At 35.9% G+C, this 21,043-nt stretch overlaps 2 protein-coding genes and 1 long non-coding RNA gene across 13 annotated transcripts in view; 2 read left to right on the top strand and 1 right to left on the bottom strand.

The window, feature by feature from the left end:
* The window catches only part of DPH5 (diphthamide biosynthesis 5), a 63,123-nt gene that overhangs the window by 28,738 nt on the left and 13,342 nt on the right, over window positions 1-21,043 (top strand). For 4 of the 11 annotated variants that reach the window (XM_008697646.2, XM_040626982.1, XM_040626983.1 and 1 more), the window contains exons 7-8: window positions 1,376-1,479; window positions 3,034-4,207. In XM_008697646.2, the coding sequence (XP_008695868.2) occupies window positions 1,376-1,479; window positions 3,034-3,242 (313 nt within the window). In that variant the 3' untranslated portion in view covers window positions 3,243-4,207. The other 7 variants (XR_005834080.1, XR_005834082.1, XR_005834081.1 and 4 more) reach the window with 7 other exon arrangements.
* LOC121102050 lies at window positions 12,581-14,709 on the top strand. Its single transcript, XR_005834094.1, has 2 exons — window positions 12,581-12,949; window positions 13,825-14,709. It is a non-coding gene; the product is annotated as an uncharacterized LOC121102050 (long non-coding RNA).
* SLC30A7 (solute carrier family 30 member 7) overlaps window positions 19,166-21,043 on the bottom strand; it is an 87,590-nt gene continuing 85,712 nt past the window's right edge. The window contains exon 11 of the mRNA XM_008697647.2: window positions 19,166-20,604. Coding sequence (XP_008695869.1) covers window positions 20,557-20,604 — 48 coding nt within the window. The 3' untranslated portion in view covers window positions 19,166-20,556. The remainder of the gene's footprint in view (window positions 20,605-21,043) is intronic.

Genomic DNA, 21,043 nt, shown 5'->3' on the forward strand with positions numbered 1-21,043 from the left:
GAATTGGAAGTCGGAAGACATAGATTTGAGTCCTGAGTCTGTCTGTGGTTATGTGCCCTTAGGCAAATTACTTCGGTTTCTGAGTCATATTTTTCTCATATGTATAATGAGAATTTTAATCCTTTTTTTGCCTATGGGGCAGTGTGCAGTAGTACAGTAGCTACTACCCACATTTGACTAATGAGCACTTGAAATATGGCTACTGTAACTGAGGAACTGAATTTTTATAATTTAATTTTTTAAAGATTTTATTTATTTATTTGTTTGTTGGAGAGACAGCGCACAAGCAGGGGGAGTGGCAGTCAGAAGGAGAAGCAGGCTTCCTGCTGAGGAAGGAGGCCATGCAGGACTCAGTCCCAGGACCCTGGGATCATGACCTGAGCCGAAAGCGATGCTTTAACCGACTGAGCCACCCAGGCGTCCCTATAATTTAATTTTAATTAATAAAAATAATACTCAACTTAGTTATTGGAAAAGTATATTTAGAATAACTTCAACATATAAATCTACTTTTATAACCATGAATTTTATGAAATTTAAATGTAGATTAGGTATTTCTAATGAAAATGTAATACTTGAATTATGTGCCATAAGTATGAAATAGCAGATGTCAAAACTTAGTACAAAAACAATCTCTGTAATAATTTTTATAGGACTAAATGTTGAAATACATTTTGAATATATTGGGTAAAATAATATTAAAGTTAATTTTGCCCTTTTTTAACCGTTTTTAATATGGCTACTAGAAAATTATGTTTGTGGTTTGCATTATATTTCTCTTAGACAGTGCTGACTTTAAAGAGTTGTTTTGAGAGTCAGTAAAATATATGAACTGTTTTGTAAGCTACAAAAGCAGTATTTTTATTATGCTCATTGGGCAGACATGGTAGGCTTCAAGCCATCAGAAGTAAACCCATCCAACCCTCCAAGATCTTCAGATACTTATCGCTTTAGTTTACTTTTCTTAGAGGAAGAAGTGAAAAGAGGAATATGTGGCTTAAACATAGTAATAAAAGTGAGCACTATAGAACCTGATTAAGCAAGGATCTAGAACAAATTGCCACTTAACTTGAACTATTTTTGCCTAGGGTATCACTTTAGATAAAAGTAACTTTGACTTGAACATTTATCATTAAGTCGTTGGACTTTTATTACTGCCAGCATTTCAGTGAGATCAGAGGACAGTTGAAGTATGACAATGAAAAAAGCTTAAACTTAAAAAATCAGGGTATTCATGCTTTAGTGGGTAATGTGCGAATGCTTCAAACAGACTATGGACTGTAGTACTTAACTGTACCTGGGGGAATAATTGCATTAAAAATGTATTATGTAATTTCATGTCTAAGGACAGTGGCATCTAATTTTATACTTACAGAGGAAGGAAGATCTATGAGCCTCCTCGGTATATGAGTGTAAACCAAGCAGCCCAGCAACTTCTGGAGATTGTTCAGAATCAGCGAATACGAGGAGAAGAACCAGGTACTCAAGGCCCTAAAAGGGTTCTCATACTCCCTACTGCTGCACTGAGATGTGTACATGGTATAACTTCGCATACACACACAGCCCACCACCGCCGCCAGCACCACTGAAACGAGAGTCAGTGTGTTTGCATTGTACTTTTTCTTGTCATTTTTTAAATCAATTTTAACTTAAATTTCATAGGCTGAAGGTTGTACTGAAGGAAAAATAATGGAATTCTTCCTAGGAAAATTAATACCATTCCAGAAAGTGAGGATTTTTCACAAATTAACTGTAAATCAGATTTTATGTAAATATGTTAATATATAAATACGTAGGTAAAATGCAGAACTTCCTTTTTAGCCTAAATCTGTGTGTGGTGAGATCTATCCTGCAAGAAATATACTTCTGCTTTTTCTCTTTCACAACACTGAGATCACGGATAGTTTTCTTCAGGATAAAAACAAGAGAATTTATCCTTATATTCTTAACACTTTGCTGCAAATGTGTACTGTGGACTTGGGAGGACCATTACACTCCTTAATTATCACAGGAGACAGCGCCCCTGGAGATGGAGATGCTAAGTGTGTTTTCCATACCAGACTGTATGTGGTATATAATGAAGTGTTGGTCATCAGTAAATCTTTCCTGGGAGGTTCTTTAATAAAACTGTCATAACATTCTCTTACAAGGTGTTGACTGCGTTTGAGTACCTAGCTCTTGGTGGAAAAAGATACATGAAGAGATTCTTGAATGAGTGTTCCTTATTTTTTTCTCATTAGTAGGACTTGTTAAAGTCATGAAATCAAATAATTTGCAACGGTGTTCCATATCCATGATTTTGTACACTGAAGCCCAAACTTGCATGTCTGCTGGTCCTTGTAGATATCATTTGCCCCGTTTTGTTCATGTTCAGTTGGGACAGCTTTCCCAAGTAAACCAAACCATGAGAGGGTCAGCACTTAGAAGCATAAGTAATGTCTTAATGCCTGTTATTTTCTTCAGGGCTCTGTAGTTTACTAAATACTTTCATGTCTGTTGTCTTACCCCTTACAACCACCATTTAAGAAAGATAGTATTCTGTTTTTAAAAATGAAAAAACTGAAGTTTGACATAGCTGATTAGGTGGCCAAGCAAAATATCAAATCTGTGTATTTATCTCATAATCCCCTTGTTTTTCTAGTATATCTTGGTCAGTGTGAACATATCTCAAGCAACTTATTAAAAATATAGGCAGGTAGTAAACATTGCTCACTCAGAAGCTAAATATTTAAAGACAAATGTTATGCAGTCGTAAAGAGTATGGATATACATAATTGTTTATCAAGTCCTGAAAACTTAAACTAGGAATTCTGAAAGAGTGAAGTTAGGAAGTACCACTTTATATGTCAGGTAGTTCATATAATTTAGAAAAGCCTTAGATAAACCAATAGATAATTGGTCTGTAATGAGTGACTAAGGAGATTTAAGATATTTGGGGCTTCTTTAAATGTTCGTTTGTTACTAATGTTAAATGTTGGACAGGATAATGCATTTGCTGAATTGAATGGCAATATCTTTTTCTTCTCTTAATAGCAGTCACCGAGAAGACACTCTGTGTTGGCTTAGCCAGGGTTGGAGCTGAAGACCAGAAAGTTGCAGCAGGCACTTTGCAGCAAATGTGTACTGTGGACTTGGGAGGACCATTACACTCCTTAATTATCACAGGAGACAACATGCATCCACTGGAGACAGAGATGCTAAGTCTGTTTTCCATACCAGAAAATAGCTCAGAATCCTGTTGATGGACTTCGTGAACATAGACATTTTCTATTGTTAGATATTAATTTCAGTCATACATGCACATACACTTATTAGTATAATGAACATTTCTTTTGGTTTACCTAATAATTATAAAGAAAGTGACCAAGAAGAAAGATGTTGATTCAACAATACTTCATTTCCTGTGGCAATGAGTTTCTTTTTCCCTATGACATTATCAGTTGTTGCTATTTTGGTAATTTGTCAGGATGTACACACATGGAGCAGACCAAGCCTGAAAACTTGCAGAGACGTTCATAAGCAGAGTTGTTTAAAAGCAGTTTTTACTTATGAAATGAGGTTATACAACATGGAACTTTCTTCTTTCTTAAAAAGCCAGCTGTCCTGACCACAAGATGAGTTGTCCTGATAGCAGTTGGTATTAGTGTATAGAGGCAGAGGTGGGAAGAGTAAGTCCTACCCAAGAGTCCTACTTCCTTAAAGCTCAGCTGAGCACATGCCACAAAATGACATCCTTCTGAATTGCCTTGTCTTGTTTAGCTGACATCCTAATTATGTGGTTCATATTCTGCTGTATTTTGGAGGTTATATAATTGTTGAATTATAAATGTTCAGCCAGCCATGTACAGTTGCTGTTTGGTTTTAAATAGCATCTTTCACATCCAAGTTGACAAATGGAAAACTTACTAACTACAGAATACAATTTTAAAAATTTAAGTTTGGAGGCAGTGGGGGGGGTTAGTCAAGATTTGTCACATCACTTAACTCAGTTGGTATGCCACTGTATGTGTGCAAGTAGTTACGTTCTTTGTCCCAGTTGTAAATAGCACTCCATTTATTTTATTTCATGACTGTAGAGTCTTATACTTTTTGTTAGTTCATAACAGAAATAGCCTTGCTATATGCTAGTTTAGTTGGTCTAACTTTAAATATTTCTGTGGTTTAATCAGCCATAGCTTAAATTTCATTAAATTCATTAGAAGTTGAACATAGACTTTACTACTTCCTGGGAGCATTAATTAATACATTATTTTGACTTTTTTCTTTTCTTTGTTTCTTTCTTTTTTTCTTTTTTTAAAAGTAGTCTCCATGCCCAGCATGAAGCCCAACACAGGGCTTGAACTAACGACCCTAAAATCAAGAGCTGAGCTGAAATTAAGAGTCGGATGCTCAACCAGGTGCCCCTGACTTACTTCATTTGAGATAAAAGATATTTTATATATGTGAAATATTCCATTTTTAGTCTGTTACACAAAAGAGGAGAGAACCAAGGACATTTAAGTGCTAAGTCTATGTTGTTTTCTTCTGAGGCATTAAAGCAAGTATTGAATAATTATAAAAGGAAAGACTTCTACCTTTGGTAATGGTGGAATAGCTTGCAATGTACAAGCCTTCCCAATTAATAAACGCTGGACAAAATATAACTGTCTAAAGACACTGGGGAATGACCAAAAGCAGGCCAAGAATTATGCTGATATATAGCTTTTTCCCTTAGGACATTCCCCAGTCTGTCCAGTAAGGGATGGCTAGAACTCAAGAGAAGGTTGCAGTCTTACTGACTTGAGGTGTCAGAGAAATTGGGGGCTGCTAGATTACCTGTATATTGAGGAGGAAATTCTAGAAATGAAGGTGGCACTGGAGGAGGAGCAAGCCTTCCAGTATGCACATAAATCTCTCAGCTCTTTGGCTAACTCCTGAATTGTACTTGTATAGGGAAGTCTCCATGAACCTGGTGGAAAGCCAGAGCTGGAAGGCTGAAAAATCTGAGCAGAGCTTGTTGCTCTGTATTACAAGAGAAAACAGAATTTTGAGTTTGATTCCTGACAAGTTAGAAGGCTTGGTAAGCATTTTAGGCTTTCTGTCAAATCCCTAGAATGGCCATGTATTAGAAAAGACTATGCCCAGGATTAAGGATTTGCGCTGAAACTAGAGACAAAACCTTTAACGTGGTGTAAAAATCAATCCTCCATAAAACCAAGGTGAGTAGTCAATAATGTAACTGCCTTCTGGAACAAATATTAACACTTCCAGGGCATGATAACAAAATGAGTCTCTTTAGCATATCAACAGTGACTAGAATATAATACCATGACACATTCAAAGAAACAGGAAAATGTGACTTATTGCCAAAAGGGGGAAGGGACAGTAGAAAGAGATCCTAACATAATCCAGATCTTGGAATTAGCAGATGGGGATTTTAAAGCAGCTAGTAGAACTATGCTCAAAGATGAAAAGGAAAAAATGGTTGTTATGAATGTACATAGATGGATGCTCTCAGAGAAATGGAAACAAAAACCCAAGTGGTCGGACTTAACAGCAGAGTGCAGGTGACAGATGGGTAGAAATTATCCTCTCTGAGGAATAAAGAATCAAAAAAAAAAAGATCGGGTGGAAGGAAAACACAGAACCTCAAAGCCACGTGGGGTGATATTCAGCAGTTCAATGCATATGTAATTGGATTTCCAGAAGGAGAAGAGAGAGAAAATAGGGCAGAAAAAAGATGGGTAAGTAAAGGTCAAAGTTTTCCCAAGTTTGGTGAAACTATGAATACATAGATCCAGTAAGCTCAGTGAACTCTAAGCAGAATAAATACAGAGAAAACACCTAATACATTATAGTTAAAACTGATGAGAACCAAAGATACGAGAAAAATCTTAAAAGCCACCATGAGTGGTAGCAGGGAACCCACTACATACAGGGGAGCAATAAATGTTGGCTGCTCCACCTCAGAAACAGCTGAAAGAGATCTATAAAGTACTGAAATTAAAAAGCAAAACCAAACCAAAACCTGTCAGTCCAGAGTTCGATATCCAGTAAAAAAGGTCCTTCAACAATGAAAGCAAAATAAAGCAATCTTCATAAAAATAGAATTTGTCACTAGCAGACCTCTTAATAAGGAAAGCTGAGGGAGGGTTTTTAGGCTGAAGGTAAATGACATCAGATAGAAGGAAATAAGTATGTGAGTATAAAAAACTCAATTTTTTCTTAATGTTTTTAAAAGATAACTGACCACTTAGCATGGTACGCTGGTGGATAGTTAGATTTCAACAATAATATAGGTTACAGGGGTTAAAGGGTATTACACAGTGGCAGTACTTACATTTTATTTAAAGTGGTTTAATACTAACTGTAGACTGATAAGGTTATGTATGTTATGTATTGAAATCCCTTGGTAACCGCTATAAAAAAAAGTAAGGCAGAAGTTTAAAAAAAATTAGGGGAATTAAAATTGAATACTGAAAGAGAGATGATTTATCAAAAAAAAAAAAGGCAGGAAAGGCGGAAATATAGGTAAAAAATATATAGGACAAATAGCAAAATGGTAGACCTAAATTCAACCAAACTAGTAATTACTTAAATGTAAATCAAACACTCCAATTAATAGAACTAGATTTTTTTAAAGGCCCAACTCTATGTTGTCTACAAGAGTTAAACTAATTAAAGACAAGATGAGAGTGAAAGAATGGGGGAAAAATAGAACATACAAACTGTAAGCACAAGAAAATAAGTGGCTATGTTAACATAAGACAAAATTGACCAAAAGGAGTATACTGGAGATAGACTTTTCATAAAAAAGGGGTAGTTCATCAAGATGTAACCCTAAATGTGTCTTCCTTGAATACCAGCTTCAAAATACACCAGGCAAAAACCGACAAAAGAGGTACAAGGCAAGTCTACAATCAGTCGATTTTAATGAACCTCTTAGCAGCTGATAGACAAAACATTAACAAATATATTGATGATTTGAACAAAAACCATTTGGACCAAATTGATATGCTGGATCAGTACATGCAATAGTGGTAGAATAGACATTCTCTTCAAGCATGTATGAAACATCCAGCGAAGTCGACCATATGCTTGGCTATCAGCCACAATGGAGATAAGTTTAAAATCACTAAGAAAAGGTGTCTAGAAAAGTCCCAAATATTTGGAAATAAAACAGTACATTTGTTTTTCACTGAGTAAAAATAAAAACATAAAATGTGAAAATTTGTGGGATGCAGATAAAGCAGTGCTTAGAAATTTATAGCTTTAGAAACCTATATTAGAAATGAAAGAAGTTGGGGTGGGGGAATGGGATAGACCGGTGATGGGTAGTAAGGAGGGCACATATTGCATGGTGCACTGGGTGTTATACACAACTAATGAATCATCGAGCCTTACATCGAAAACCGGGGATGTACTGTATGGTGACTAACATAATATAATAAAAAATCATTATTAAAAAATAATAATAAATAAATAAATAAATAAAAAAATGAAAGAAGTTTTAAAATCAATGATCTGTTTCCATCTTAGCTAGAAAAAAGAAAAGCATATAAAAACGCTAGAAGGAAGGAAATACTGAACTTCACAGCAGAAATCAGTGAACTAGAAAATGGACAAACAATAAAATTAACAAAGCCAAAAATGTCATAGGCTAACAGCAGTAAAAGTTGCAAGGATATGGAGTGACTGAAATTTGCCTGCTGTTGGTAGGAATATAAATTGGCACAACTACTTTGGAAAGTAGTTTTAGTTTCTTATAAATTAAATCCTGTGAACTAGCAAGATCAGTTCTAGGTATTTACCCAAAAGAAATGAAAACATTGATAAAAGAAATTGTACAAGAATGTTTATAACTGTATATATATATTCATTCATAGCACCAAACTAGAACCAAGCAATATGTCCCATAGAAGAATGGATTTTAAAATTTTGCTATGTTTTTACAGTGGACTATTACTTAGCAATAAAACAGAACAAACCCTTGACTCCTACAACATGAATTTAAAAAAAAAGTGTAAGAAGCCAGACACAAAAGAGGACTGTACAATTCAACTTACATGAAGTTTAGCAATAGGCAGAAATAATCAAAACAGGGTTTGCCTGTGGAGAGAATGAAGATTGGCAAGGGACAAAAGAGAACCTGAAAGTAATGGAAATGTTCTGTATCTTGATTGGATGTTGTATGGATATAAACATTTACCAAAATTCATTCAAATATATAGATTTAGGATCTGTGCATTTTTCTGTATAAGGATTGCCAGATAAAATAGGGTACCCAGTTAAATTGAATTACAGATTAAATTGAATTACAGTTAATCTGAATTACAGATTACAATTGAATATATATACAATGAATATATATTCATGATATATATTATATTCATTGTATATATATTATGGATCTATATATGTATATCCCATTCCATATTTGGGACACATTTATACTAAAAGAATGGTTATTTATTTGAACTGAAATTTAACAGGGCTCCTTTATTTGCTAATTCTGGTGACACTATTCTGTGTATAATTTAACTTCAATTTAAATGAAATTGTAGGGGCGCCTGAGTGGCTCAGTTGGTTGAATGTCTGATTATTTTCAGTTCAGGTCATGGTCTCAGGGTCGTGAGATTGAGCCCCACTCCAGGCTGAGCATGGAGCCTGCTTAAGATTCTCTCTCTTCCCCCTTCTACACCTTCCCCCACTCCCGTGCTCTCTAAATAAATAAATAAATAAATAAATAAATAAATAAATAAATGAAATTGTAAAATGAAAAGTGTGCATTATTCATCAGCAGAAAAAGGAACAATATAATTTTTGGTCTACGGTCATGAAATCCTAGTGTTTAGTAGTTAAATTAGAAACACTTGAATACTACATCTATTTGTTTAGTAGTTTCTAGCTCTTTAATAGTAAATTCTCTAACAGTGAAATCACCCCTATAATCTAGACACACAGTTTCATCACCAAAAAAACTTCCCACTGTGCCTTTATATTCACGCCTCTACCCACCCACTTTTTAGCAATTATAGAGTTAAAAGATTCACATTCAGGTTTTTATGTGACTTGAGTTTTTATTTTTGTAGAGTAGATATTCAGGAGTGGGATTCCTGGGTCATGTGGTAAGTGCATATTTATAAGAAACCGCTGAAGTGATTTGCAGAGTGATGCTATCATTTTGCATTCCCATCAGTATTGTAAAAGAATTCCCATTGCTCTGTATCTTTGCCAGCATTTCATATTGGCAGTATTTTTTATTTTAGCTATTCTGATGAGTGTGTCGTGGTATATGTCATCATAGTTTTAATTTGCACTTTCCTAGTGACTAATGATGTTAACATCTTTCACATGCTTACTTACATTTTCTTTTTTAAAGATTTGATTTTATTTATTCAACAGAGATAGAGACAGCCAGCGAGAGAGGGAAACAAGCAGGGGGAGTGGGAGAGGAAGCAGCAGGCTCATAGCGGAGGAGCCTGATGTGGGGCTCGATCCCATAACGCTGGGATCACGCCCTGAGCTGAAGGCAGACGCTTAACCGCTGTGCCACCCAGGCGCCCTGCTTACTTACATTTTTATATCCTATTTAATGAAGCACCATTCATGTCTTTTAATTTGGATTGTTTGTTTTCTTATGCTTAAGTTTTGAGCATTCTTTGCATAATCTGGTTACAAATACTTTGTCAGATAGATACGTGATTTGCAAATATTTTCTCCCAACCCATAGCTTGTCCTTTTTTATTCCTTTAACCATGTCTTTGGTAAAGCAAAAGTTTTTCATTTTCATGAAATACAGATTATGAGTTGTTTCTTGTGTGGATTATGTTTTTGTTACTATGTCTAAGAACTCATCATCAAACTGAAAAGACATGTTGATTTTATCCTATGTTTTCTTGTAAAATTTTTATAGTTTTGCATTTTACATTTAGATATAGTTTGAGTTTATTTTTGTATGAAGTGTGAGTTTTAATATCAAGGTTCTTTTTTTGCATGTAGATGTCCAGTTGCTCCAACACCATTAGTTTTTATTTATTTTTATTTATTTTTTCACCATTAGTTTTTAAAAAGACTATCCTTTCCCCACTGAACTGTTTTTGCACCATTGTCAGAAATCAGTTGGCCATATTTGTGTGTATCTTTTTGCTGTTCCGTTGATTTATGTTTCCATTCTGTGATACCACACTATCTTATTTTGGGTTTATGGTAAATCTTAAAAATAAGTAGTGTGATTCCTCTAATTTTACTCTTTTCAAAATTGTTTTACCTATTCTAGTTCTTTTGCTTTTCCATATAAATGTTAGAATGAACTGGTTGGTATCTATAATAAAGCTTGTGAGATTTTGATTAAAATTATTTGATTATGATGCAGTTAGGTGTGGATATTTTGGGGTTTGTCCTTTTCGGAGTTGGCTTATAGCCTCTTGAATCTGTAGGTTTATTTGCCAGGTTAGGAAGTTTTCAGCCATTATTTCAAATATTTTTTCAGCACTGTCTGGTTCAACATAATATGCAGAGTCATTTCTTTCCAGGCCTCTGATAACGAATGTTAGACATTTTTTACTGTGCCACTGGTCTCTGAGATCTGTGATTCCCTCCTCCCCCCACCCCTGACCCCCACCCGGGTCTATTTTCTCTGCTATTCAGAGTGGATAACTTTTATTGATCTATCTCCAAGTTCATTAACTCTTTCCCCTGCTCCATTTGCTGTTGAATCCATTCTGTGTGGTTTGGGTTTTGTTTGTTTTGTTTTGTTTTTTTAGTTACTGATATGAAATTTCCATTTGGTTCTTTTTATATCTTCTATTTTGTTTTAATATTTGTTGCAAGATTATTTCTGATGGCTTATTCAAGTATTTTTATAATGGCTACTTTCACGTCTTTGTCAGATAATTCCAATATTGATGTCATCTCAGCCTCATCTGTTGATTGTTTTTCTTCCACAAGGTGAAATTTTTTGTGGCACTTTGTGGAGTAATTTTTTATTGTAGTGTGGACATTGTGAGTATTATGAGATTCTGGGTCTTGTTCAGATTCTATGGAGAATGGCAATCTGTTCTAATAGGCAGTCAGCCTGGTTAGGTTCAGAATGTAATTACCAATCCACCTTCTGTGGGCTATGGTTCCAATGTCAGTTCAGTTTTCAAGGGTTGCAGTTTTCTTTGGATCTGTTTCAGGTTTGTGCCCCTCAGTAGGGGATCTAGACAGTCTGGGACCTAGTTGATTGGACAGTTTAGTTCTGAAGGTGTTTTGGGCTGCTAAGTAGGATCAGATCCAAGCATTAGTGACTTGAGGGCATTCCTTGGGATTCATAACTTTATGAGGTTGTTTTCCTGTGCCCCTCCCATTCCACAATCTCTCTGCTGCTTCCTGGTTCCCTAGGTTCCGCTTTTCAGTCATCTGGCCATAAACTCAGGGTTCTTGTTACTCTCCACTGTCACTCTGTCTCATACCTTCATTATTGAGCCTACATCCTGACCCATGTGGAGGGACAGAAAGAAAAAAAACAAAGGGGCTTGTTCTACCCTTTTGAAACCATAGCTTCACTAAACAGAAAAATTCCCTCCTCTTGTATGTAGCTCTTGTGGGTTTCCAGTTTCTGGCCACCACTGCAGAATTGCTTGGGGGAAGTCTTTGCTCTAACTAATAGAACTACAAATGTAGTACCTTTGTTTTGTTTTGAAGTTCTGTAGAAATCTATGACCTGTGTACAAAGTATTGCTCAAGGGGAAGTAGTATGAGACACAGACAGGACAGATAACCCCTGTAAAGTTCAACAACGGTTTGATCTAACTTAATGCCTATGGTGGGAGAACAGTAATGGCTCATCAGACAGATACCATTTTATGATTTGGAAGTGGTATATTTTCAAAAGTCCAAGCTAAATGGTCGGGTTTTAATTGCTGTGAGATTGTACTATGATTAGTTGTGAATGTGAATTTCTTTTGTTTATACAGTATCACCCTTTTAAAATACTGTTATCTGCCTACATTCAGGAGATACTCTTTTGAATGCTTTTTTTGTATTTTTTGTTTTACCAGTGGCTGTCTTAGAAAAAGAATGGAGTTTACTTTAACAGTGCACACAGAACCATTTTCCAAGGAGGAATTAAACTTCATATTAAATTCATCCAATTTTTTCCAATAAATTTTGATTGCCTAAAGTTGTCAGACTCAAAGCATTTGAGTATTACCTTACTGTTACCTTTATTACTTCTCATGGTTGTAGGAATTTACAGATAAAGTTGAAATGTACATTTAAATGTCAGTAGCATGTGCTAAGCCTGAACTTTATGGTAGAGTTTGTTGTTGTTGTGTTTTGTTTTGTTTTGTTTTGTTTTTAAACCTGGAAATAGGGCTGGATGAGCTAACATTGTTTGAACGAACTGGAATCCCAATGAAATGCTGTATTCTTTTTCTTTCATTTCCTTCCTTCCTTTTTACAGAATGAAAAATACTAAATTGCTGTCATTCTGTCTGCATCTACTGGACCAGTTGGTCCCTCCCTGTCTGCTCTGTGCTGCAGTGTAATGATCAGTTTATTGTGGTACTGTGCGTCATGAGATTGGATAAGGAGGAGAGGAAAAGCACTGTAAGTTTCTGAAGTTGTGCAGAGGAATTTGCATTTGATTAGCATTAGGGAGCCGCTCCAGATTCCTGAGCTGGAGGACTGAAAGTGAAAACTGAGCAGCTTACTTACTCTGTCAATACAACATAGGGTGGCTTCTATGGGGAAGGAAACAAAACTCTAGATAACGATTAGGTAGTAAAGTATTGTGATAAATAACTTGCTTAAACCACAATGTAAACAGTAGAGGCTGCTCTGGAGGAGTGGTGATGGGCCTGCCGCTGTCGAGTTCCCTTTGGCCAGAGGCTAATTCTAGAGAACACAGGAACGGCAGGGAGTCCCTGGCAGGTGCTCTAGATCAAGCAGGTCAAAGTCCAGTGTGCAGAGCGGCCCGCGGAAGGTAATCAGGAAGCCAGGATAGAGGAAATGTTTTCAGAGTGCCTGGGCAAAAGTCTGATTCAGCAGAAATGCCTCATGCTTCCTGCCTCAGGCCAGAATTGTTTGTGCTCATGGTTGGGGGAGGGGGTGCCATGGAGGTGGCTCAAGCCAGGCTGGACGCTAGAGAGTTCCACATAGTGACTGCATGCAGTCATCAGTGACATCCCAGAATAAGGCCTTGGGAATGGAAAAGGTGAATGTGAAAGATTTCAAAGGAACGAAGAGAAGGATTTCGCAATAGGGAATTTAGGACATGAAGGGGACAAAGGCCATGTTTAGATTTCCAAGAATTACATAAGAGATTCTGACAGAAATTGGTAGTTGAGAAGCGATTTGAGTGGGAAAAATAAATTATTTTCTCTTTGTTGATTTTGAGATGTTAGTAGTTCTGCCATGGATGTGACAAGAAGTAAGCCACTAAGGGCCTTTGATTAACTTCTACAAAATAAAAAGGACTGAGCCATATTAGCAGGAGCTATGAAAATGGTTAGAAAGGACACATTAGAAGCACATTCAGACCGCACATAAGGTATTCAACAGCAGACATACCAAGTATAAAGCCCTTATTGTGTGACAGAGATTGAGTAAAGAGGCTGCTTTGATAGAATATGTTTGAGAACGTGGGACGAATGGGATTCGGGGTTCTGTGAAGTTATTTTTTTTTTTTTATTGCTTCTGATTAGAGGGGAAAAAAAAATCTGGAAAGGTAACAGGCTCATGTCTGGTTTTGGTCTTTATTTCCTGTAAGTTGAGGTCGTGTATAGAGAATGAAGTGAAAAAACAATTTGGGGTTAATGCAAGTATCTGGAAATAAATACTGTGAGATGTGTTTATAAGGTAAAATAATGGATAAGAACCACAAGGAGGACCTTCACATTTTAAGACCCTTCCAATCTCCTAGCATCTCCTCCCTCTGGTGAGTTTTCCCAGTTTTCTGGTCCCGAACACAATTCTTTCCCTTTCATTCCGTAAGTCTTCTAGCACGGATTCCAGTAATTGTTAGGTTCACAATGTTCCTTTCAATTTATCAAGCTGATAGACACAATTCAGGTGAGGATTTTGAAACAAATTTTATTGGAAGAATGTTGATACAATTGTTTATTCTTTTTAAATACATCTGAAGTTAAAATATATACACGAATGTCTTCAAGTAGAAAAAAATGAAATATACATGATGGAGTTGTATTATATTTAGGCAAATCATAATTGCTCACTTTAGCACATTCAAACCAAATTACCCATAGTCTTTGAATTTGACATCCCAATCTAGCCTTGTACTCAAATGTTTGTTTAGAAATGTTTTGATGCCATAATCTTCACCAAAGGAATCAAACCCAAATTCAAACTTGGCCATGTGTTTAGAAACCATTAAAGACAGGGAGGTAAAGTGTTGTAGGGGTGTTTCGAATATACTGAGAAGGGATTTGGCAATCTTTAATTCACAGTATTTCCGATATAAAAGATCCATTCTGTTTATTGATCAAACAAGTGTTGGGGCAAAATATCGCTTGGGAAGAAATATCACTGAACTTTTGCTATTAGAGGAAGCAATGGGATTACTTGGCAGACTCTTGACAGGATACATCTAGTTCAAAACAGAATCTTCATTGAGCCTAACCAACACATGATATGTGGTACATAAACAAATTCAAATACTAAAATTCAAAATAAAGCTTTTTTTTTTTCCACTAGTAAAAAGGGGAAATTTTACTGTGGCAGCAGCAATTAAAAGAGATGAAAAATAAGAAATAAGAGGCTCTACTAAAATTTGGTATTTAGAGGGAAAAAAGAGAAAAAAAGATACTATTCTAGGAATATTTAAATCACCAAATGAATACATGTAGTATTTGTTTTTATAGAAGCACCTTCAGGATACACCACTGAAAAAGTTTTGGATAACAATACATCTGGAGATAAACGAAACAAGGTATGTTATACACAGATCCTTAAAATAATATGAATATGGCAATTTTCCACAGAAACCAAGGAGGCAATGTGGTTTCTCATTTGGCAATACATAATGTAAAAATTCATGTGACCCAGCTTCCACAGTCCCAGTTCTGCCACATTTCTATCCAACAATATGGATAATATCGCTTTATGTCTATTGTTCCTGGATTAAAATCGAGAAGCAGCTCACAGGGCTCCTTGAAAAAAATGGCCAAAGTGGATACAAAGTCACTTATTTGTGCAAAAATGCCAAAGAAAAACTGAGGTGTCTTCCGTAATAATAAATTACTGGTTCTATCTGTCTCCAACCCTTGGTTTTGTATCTCCCACTACCTACAATATTTACTCACTAGTTAACCAAACATTTACTCAGCCTGTACATGTAAGTTCATACTAAGTTTGGGGATAATGGGATAGATGATGAGACAAACACCTTCTTTTTTACAAACTTTCCAACATCATCACAATTGCAAATACTAAATTTTCAAAGCCATGGGAAGAGTTCAAAGTTCAATACTATTATTAAGCATAGATTGCTACTAATTATGAAATAGATTTCTTCCTTGAAAAGGTGTCTATAAAATGTAATGTTGTACGTCCTCAGATCCCTCTCAAGCAGCACAAATTATTTGTACTTCTTGGGATATAGTTCCCTCATCAATTATGTTAACCTCTCTTAGGATGAATTCGGTTTCTCTTTACTCACACTGGCAAGAACTGTCTTCTGAGTCAGTCCCTTTTTTAAGCAGTTTACTCTGAGCATCAATAAATTTTGTTTTAAAGGTTTTAAAAATACTTACAGGAATTCTGATTATTCTTTTTGGTCTGCACAGTTTAAATTCAATGGCAAAGGTAGGAAATAAGCATAAGAGCAGTGAATGAAAGAATGAGTTTAAGCAATGTATATGTAACAACTGCACCCCATAATCAATTTTGTCATGGTAATTGTTCCCTGATTTTATTGGAGAGTCTGTTCAAATCTGCTACAACTTCTTGGATCTTTAAACCACTGTAGAATGATACACGGAAAACAGAGTAGTCACCAGAAGCAGCACAGGGTGTAAGGTCCCTGTGCGTTACCACTGGCTATCCCTCCGGCCAGTCATTTAAATTCTCCCACAACAGCTACCTTATCTGCAAAATACGCTTACGAATTCCTTCCCCCAGGGAGGGAACTTGAAAATGCTCTGTCAATCATAAAAGCATGCAAAATTTCTTTCTTTATTGAAATGTGAGGATTTCAAAAATGACGACATGGAAAAGGCCACACAAAGACACAGAAATACTTAATAAAGGTTGAATCCCACCCTTTCTGTATAATTTGTATGTGGGAAATAGTTAAAAACACAACCAAAGATGCCCTCATCAAAAACACTCACATCCTTTTGGCCTTTAAATGTACCTATACTTCTCTGCAGATCCTTCTTTGGGTAATTTTTCACTGCAGGTAAGTCTATCTCAATGGTAGAGATCTGGGTCACTAAGGCTTCTGGTGGGTCATGTCTTGAAACAATCTTCAATTAATAAAACTTTTAATGAGCGTTCTTCAAAAAAAATTTTTTTTTTTTTGCCAAAGTTCTTGTGAACTGGAAAATAATTTGTTTTGAAGATGGTGACAGAAAGAAAAAACTTTAACAAGGTAATGCTTTTATTTGAGAGTAAGCAATTTAATTTTTGGGGTTCTGGTAAGAGTTCAAAATTTCACCCTATTGAATGAAAAGACTTGTTTTATTTTATATTTCATTTAATGCTCAATTTTGTGTGGCTCCGAGAATGTTAAAAATCCAAAAAGCTCCCCAGTAAGTGAAAACTAAAGTACCAATACCGAAATGACATGACCTGTGCGAATTAGCCTGGTTTCTAAAAAGTACCAGCTCACAGAATATAAACAAAGTAAAGAAACTAAGCAATCCTCAAATTGGATTTAGCTTTGGGCAATTAACAGAAAAATTCATTCGCAAGTTAAAAGTATCCAAAGCACAGATGTCATCATATTTTAAAAATCAGGAACCGGTTTCATAAGAGTAAAAAAGTAAAAGAGTACAAAAATCATATTTTCCATAAAGAATATTCTAAACCTCATAATGGAAGTATGGAAATAATATTCTAAACCTCATAATTACTTATGAAAAATAAGACAATAAAACTCCATTTATAAAGTGCCTTAATGTACCAAAAATGGAGGTCAGCTTTCCTTTATTTACAAATGCTTTTTCATCACATTTATAGAAAGGCAAATATTACACTGGAGAGGCAGCACAGTAGAGGAGAAAGAACTTGACTTGGAGTCAGAAGACCTGGATTCTAAGTCTTGGCTTTGCCACTAATTATCTTTGTGACCTTGAGTAAATGACAGCATTTCTGGGCTTCAATTTTCTCATCTGTAAAATGAGAGGTAGAACGAGACTGCTTTTAAGGACAGTCCCTTAGATGTAAAATTCTATGTTAAGCAATGAAATATTTTTGTTCTTAAATCCCAGCATTATCTGAGGATGCTCCCATATTAATAATCTTTATAAAATTGATTATTCCATAGTAGGTAAAAACACCATAGAACTCTGATCAACTGCATGTGGAGTCACTGATTGGGCTGCTTTACAAAGGTGCACAAGTCACAGTATTTGGGTTCCTGGTGGATACACGTAGGCTTTGAAGAACGCAGAAGCATTCGGACATGGGCAGTCCCGATGCCACTAACATCTGCCGCTGCTTCCTTAGCCTCAGCAGGAGAGAGCCGGGTGACCAAAAGAGGAATACAGAGCGACAAACTACACACTGTCCTTCATAAAAGCGCACAGGGAGGCAGCAGAATAAAGTCACACATGCGGTAAGCCCTTTGAGTAATATAACCTAGATTTTAAAACATGAAACGAATATAGGTATATTTCTGTTTGGGGAAGTTTACTTAGCAAGGTAAACTTTCCCAGAGCAAAACAAATTTGTTCTCCAGAGAATATTTTGATTTTTAAAGTACTAGCAAAGTTATACTCAGAGACTCACTGCCCACCCCCCACCCCCCAAATTAACCATAGAGATATCTCAAATCTATTACAACAATCAGGTAGTGTTTCTCAGTGAAATTATCTACTTTAGCAATAGATCTGTGCCAAAACACAGGTGAGACAGAATATTTGTTAGAATGAGAACAAAATTGCTTTTTCTCACACTGATTTGTCACTGCTGCACACACAGGTTTAAGGACATTTAATTAGAGCATAAATATTAATGCCAACCTGCCAAATGATATGAGCTGGAAATCTCTTGAAACAGGTGCAAAATTAGAGTTCCATATCAGTCTAATAATCTGTACGCTTGATGCCTTATCAAAGAAAAAACACATATGCATGCACTTGTGTATTGAGAGTATAGTTAAAATGATGAATATTTTGACAAAAAAATCACTTGGAATGGAGGGCCTGACGAAAGGCAGAACTGCACCTTCAAAACACACTGGTCAAGTCTACAGTCCAGTGCAAACACTGTCTCTCTATGTGAACAATTAGTACAATTACATATAACATTAGCTTTTAAAGGCACACATCCAAAATTCCCGCCTTCACCTAGATCTGGCATTTTCCACAATATGCCAAAACCCACAGAATATCCCAGGCTTCTATCAGGCTTGGTAGTGGATGCAAACTTCCAAATGGCCACTCATACTTTTAATGAAAAAGCAGTCCGTTATCATGACATTTCCTTTAATACTTTCCCTCCTAAAACTTCTCAACAACTATTTCAGTTAAACACATTCTACTGCAGGAATTCTTAGCTTTAGAACTGCTTGGCAGTAAGTAAAAATGTTTTGAAAGTACTGCTTAATCTGCAAAAAGGAGACCATCAACAGCTCATAGCAATCTGCAGCAGTTTAGGAAAGCAGAAAGAAAGTAGTCCAGTTTCGTAATACGCTTTAGCTCATAAATTGTAGATCAGAAAGGGAGAAAGATACTCTAAAACTCAGACAAAATCAACAGCAATTTCTGCCCCGTCAGTGAAAAAGTGCTTACTATTGGTCTACATTCTAAACAATCATTTCCATCCTGCAGAGTTTTTTCCCCCGAAGAATTTTCGGTTTTTTAAAGTTAAGAGGGAACATACATTGTGATAAAATGAAGAACAATGGGTAAATGTCTATCCAGATCAACATTTCTTCAAAAACACAGAGAATATTTGAGTGTTGAAGCACTTGTCATCTCAAATCACAATTTTATTTTTCAAATACACAAAAGCCTAGAAATCAACTTATTAACTAAGATACCTGTTTATCACAATTGATCTGTATCTTCAATAGTTCAAACTCAATTAAATGCTTTTACGATTTCTGAAAGCAACTGTATCTGTGCAATGCTTGCACAGAAAAACAAATTGTATGACTTGGAATTTGAAGAATGAAAAAGCAAAGAAATGCTGTCACAACCATTTCTGCCATCCCTCTACATTGCCTTTCATTAATAAAATCCACAGGGGCGCCTGGGTGGCTCAGTGGGTTAAGCATCGGACTCTTGATTTCGGCTCAGGGTTGTGAGATCGAGCCTAGTGTCGGGCTCCAGGCTGGGCGTGGAGCCTGCTTAAGATTCTCTCTATCCTCCTCCCTCAGCCCCTCCCTCCTCCCTTCTACTGCTCTAAAAAAAATAAAAATAAAATAAAACCCATAAAAACAGCAAGGAAACACATAGGGAAGTTTTCAGAGACACAGTAGCTTTCAGAGAAATTTGGGATTTAGCAGATGTTTTCAGTAAGTCAAAACAATCGTCTACATAACAGATGCATTTGCAAAGTTTTGAAAACACAGTCCACAGAATAATGTGATAATTGAATTTGACTTAAAAAGCAAAATAACACCTTTTAATGTTTTGATGAGCTAGAGCAGTAAGAGGAAATTTTTCATATATTTAAACCTATGTGGAAGTAGACAATCTGTATACATCACTTACGAGAGTCTTACTTTGTACAGATTATAGAATCATCCATTAAAAAAACCATATGCATGACCTTTGATGGTACATTTTTATGCTGGCAAATACATTTTCTGATACAAAGGCACTTTGAAAACCCAATATGGTTTGGTTCATAAGTTTGCAAGGTACAAACAATTTTACAAACATATGATTATACTGAAGAATGCCAACCATTGTGACATTACATATAAAACGATATCCATTTCTTTCTTTTTTTTTTTTTTTTAATAACACTAGTTTTGTGGAAATGAAAGCAGTGGTTTCCAGCAGCTTCAGTGAAGACTTTCCAGGTGACCGGAAGCCCAGAATTTGAATTCGTACTGGCTAGGATGACAACTGGGAGTAAGGGCATTTTTGAAATGGAAAAAAAAAAAAAGTAAACAAAAAATAACATCCTGGGACAAAACTACAAACATCAGAAATCAAAATGGTTTGGAGGGAAGAGCACAAGAGACAAGCCCAAAAGTCCAGGAGAGATCCTCTTAATTCTGCTCCCTTAGCTGTGAGCTCCTGGCAGAGCACAACTGCTGACGCTACCCGGTCTACTTGGCACTGGGGAGTTGTAGTGACGACTTTTCTGTTTTAAAAAGCTAGGTACGACGTTTTGGATTGTACAGTACCGGAAATATTAGGTCCCCCAAAAAGGACAATTTCTTTTCATTCATTACATGGCCGCGAAGTCAATCTGTACATAGAGCTGTCTCACTCCAGCCTAAAAAGTTAAAAAAAAAAAAAAAATAAAAAAATCAAACCAGTAGCAGACTATGTATTTCAGAAAAGTAATAGAAAAAAAAATTCTCATTTTTTTGGAAAAAGGAAAGCATTATTTTTCTTTTCTGCCTCTGGAAAATAATTCGCCATTCTTTTCAGAAAGGGCCAGTAATTTTATCTTAGAAAGAAGTATATTCATAATTGCAAAAAGATCCTCCATTTACCTCTATAGAAGAAAGCCATACTATTGATTACAAACCGTGTCCAAGTGAAATCTGGAACAATGAGGTTACCCATCTACTGTTACTCTGCTAGAGAACAGCACAGTGCTTGCCTAAAATGGCTACTAAAATCATAAATCGATCCAGTCTCAATCTTCCTGTGACAGACGATGACTAAATACTTAAGTATGACCATCTGCTGGTTATTTAATTACATTC

The sequence above is a fragment of the Ursus maritimus genome, unplaced genomic scaffold, assembly GCF_017311325.1.
Source record: "Ursus maritimus isolate PB19 unplaced genomic scaffold, ASM1731132v1 scaffold_12, whole genome shotgun sequence".
Classification (NCBI taxonomy): domain Eukaryota; kingdom Metazoa; phylum Chordata; class Mammalia; order Carnivora; family Ursidae; genus Ursus; species Ursus maritimus.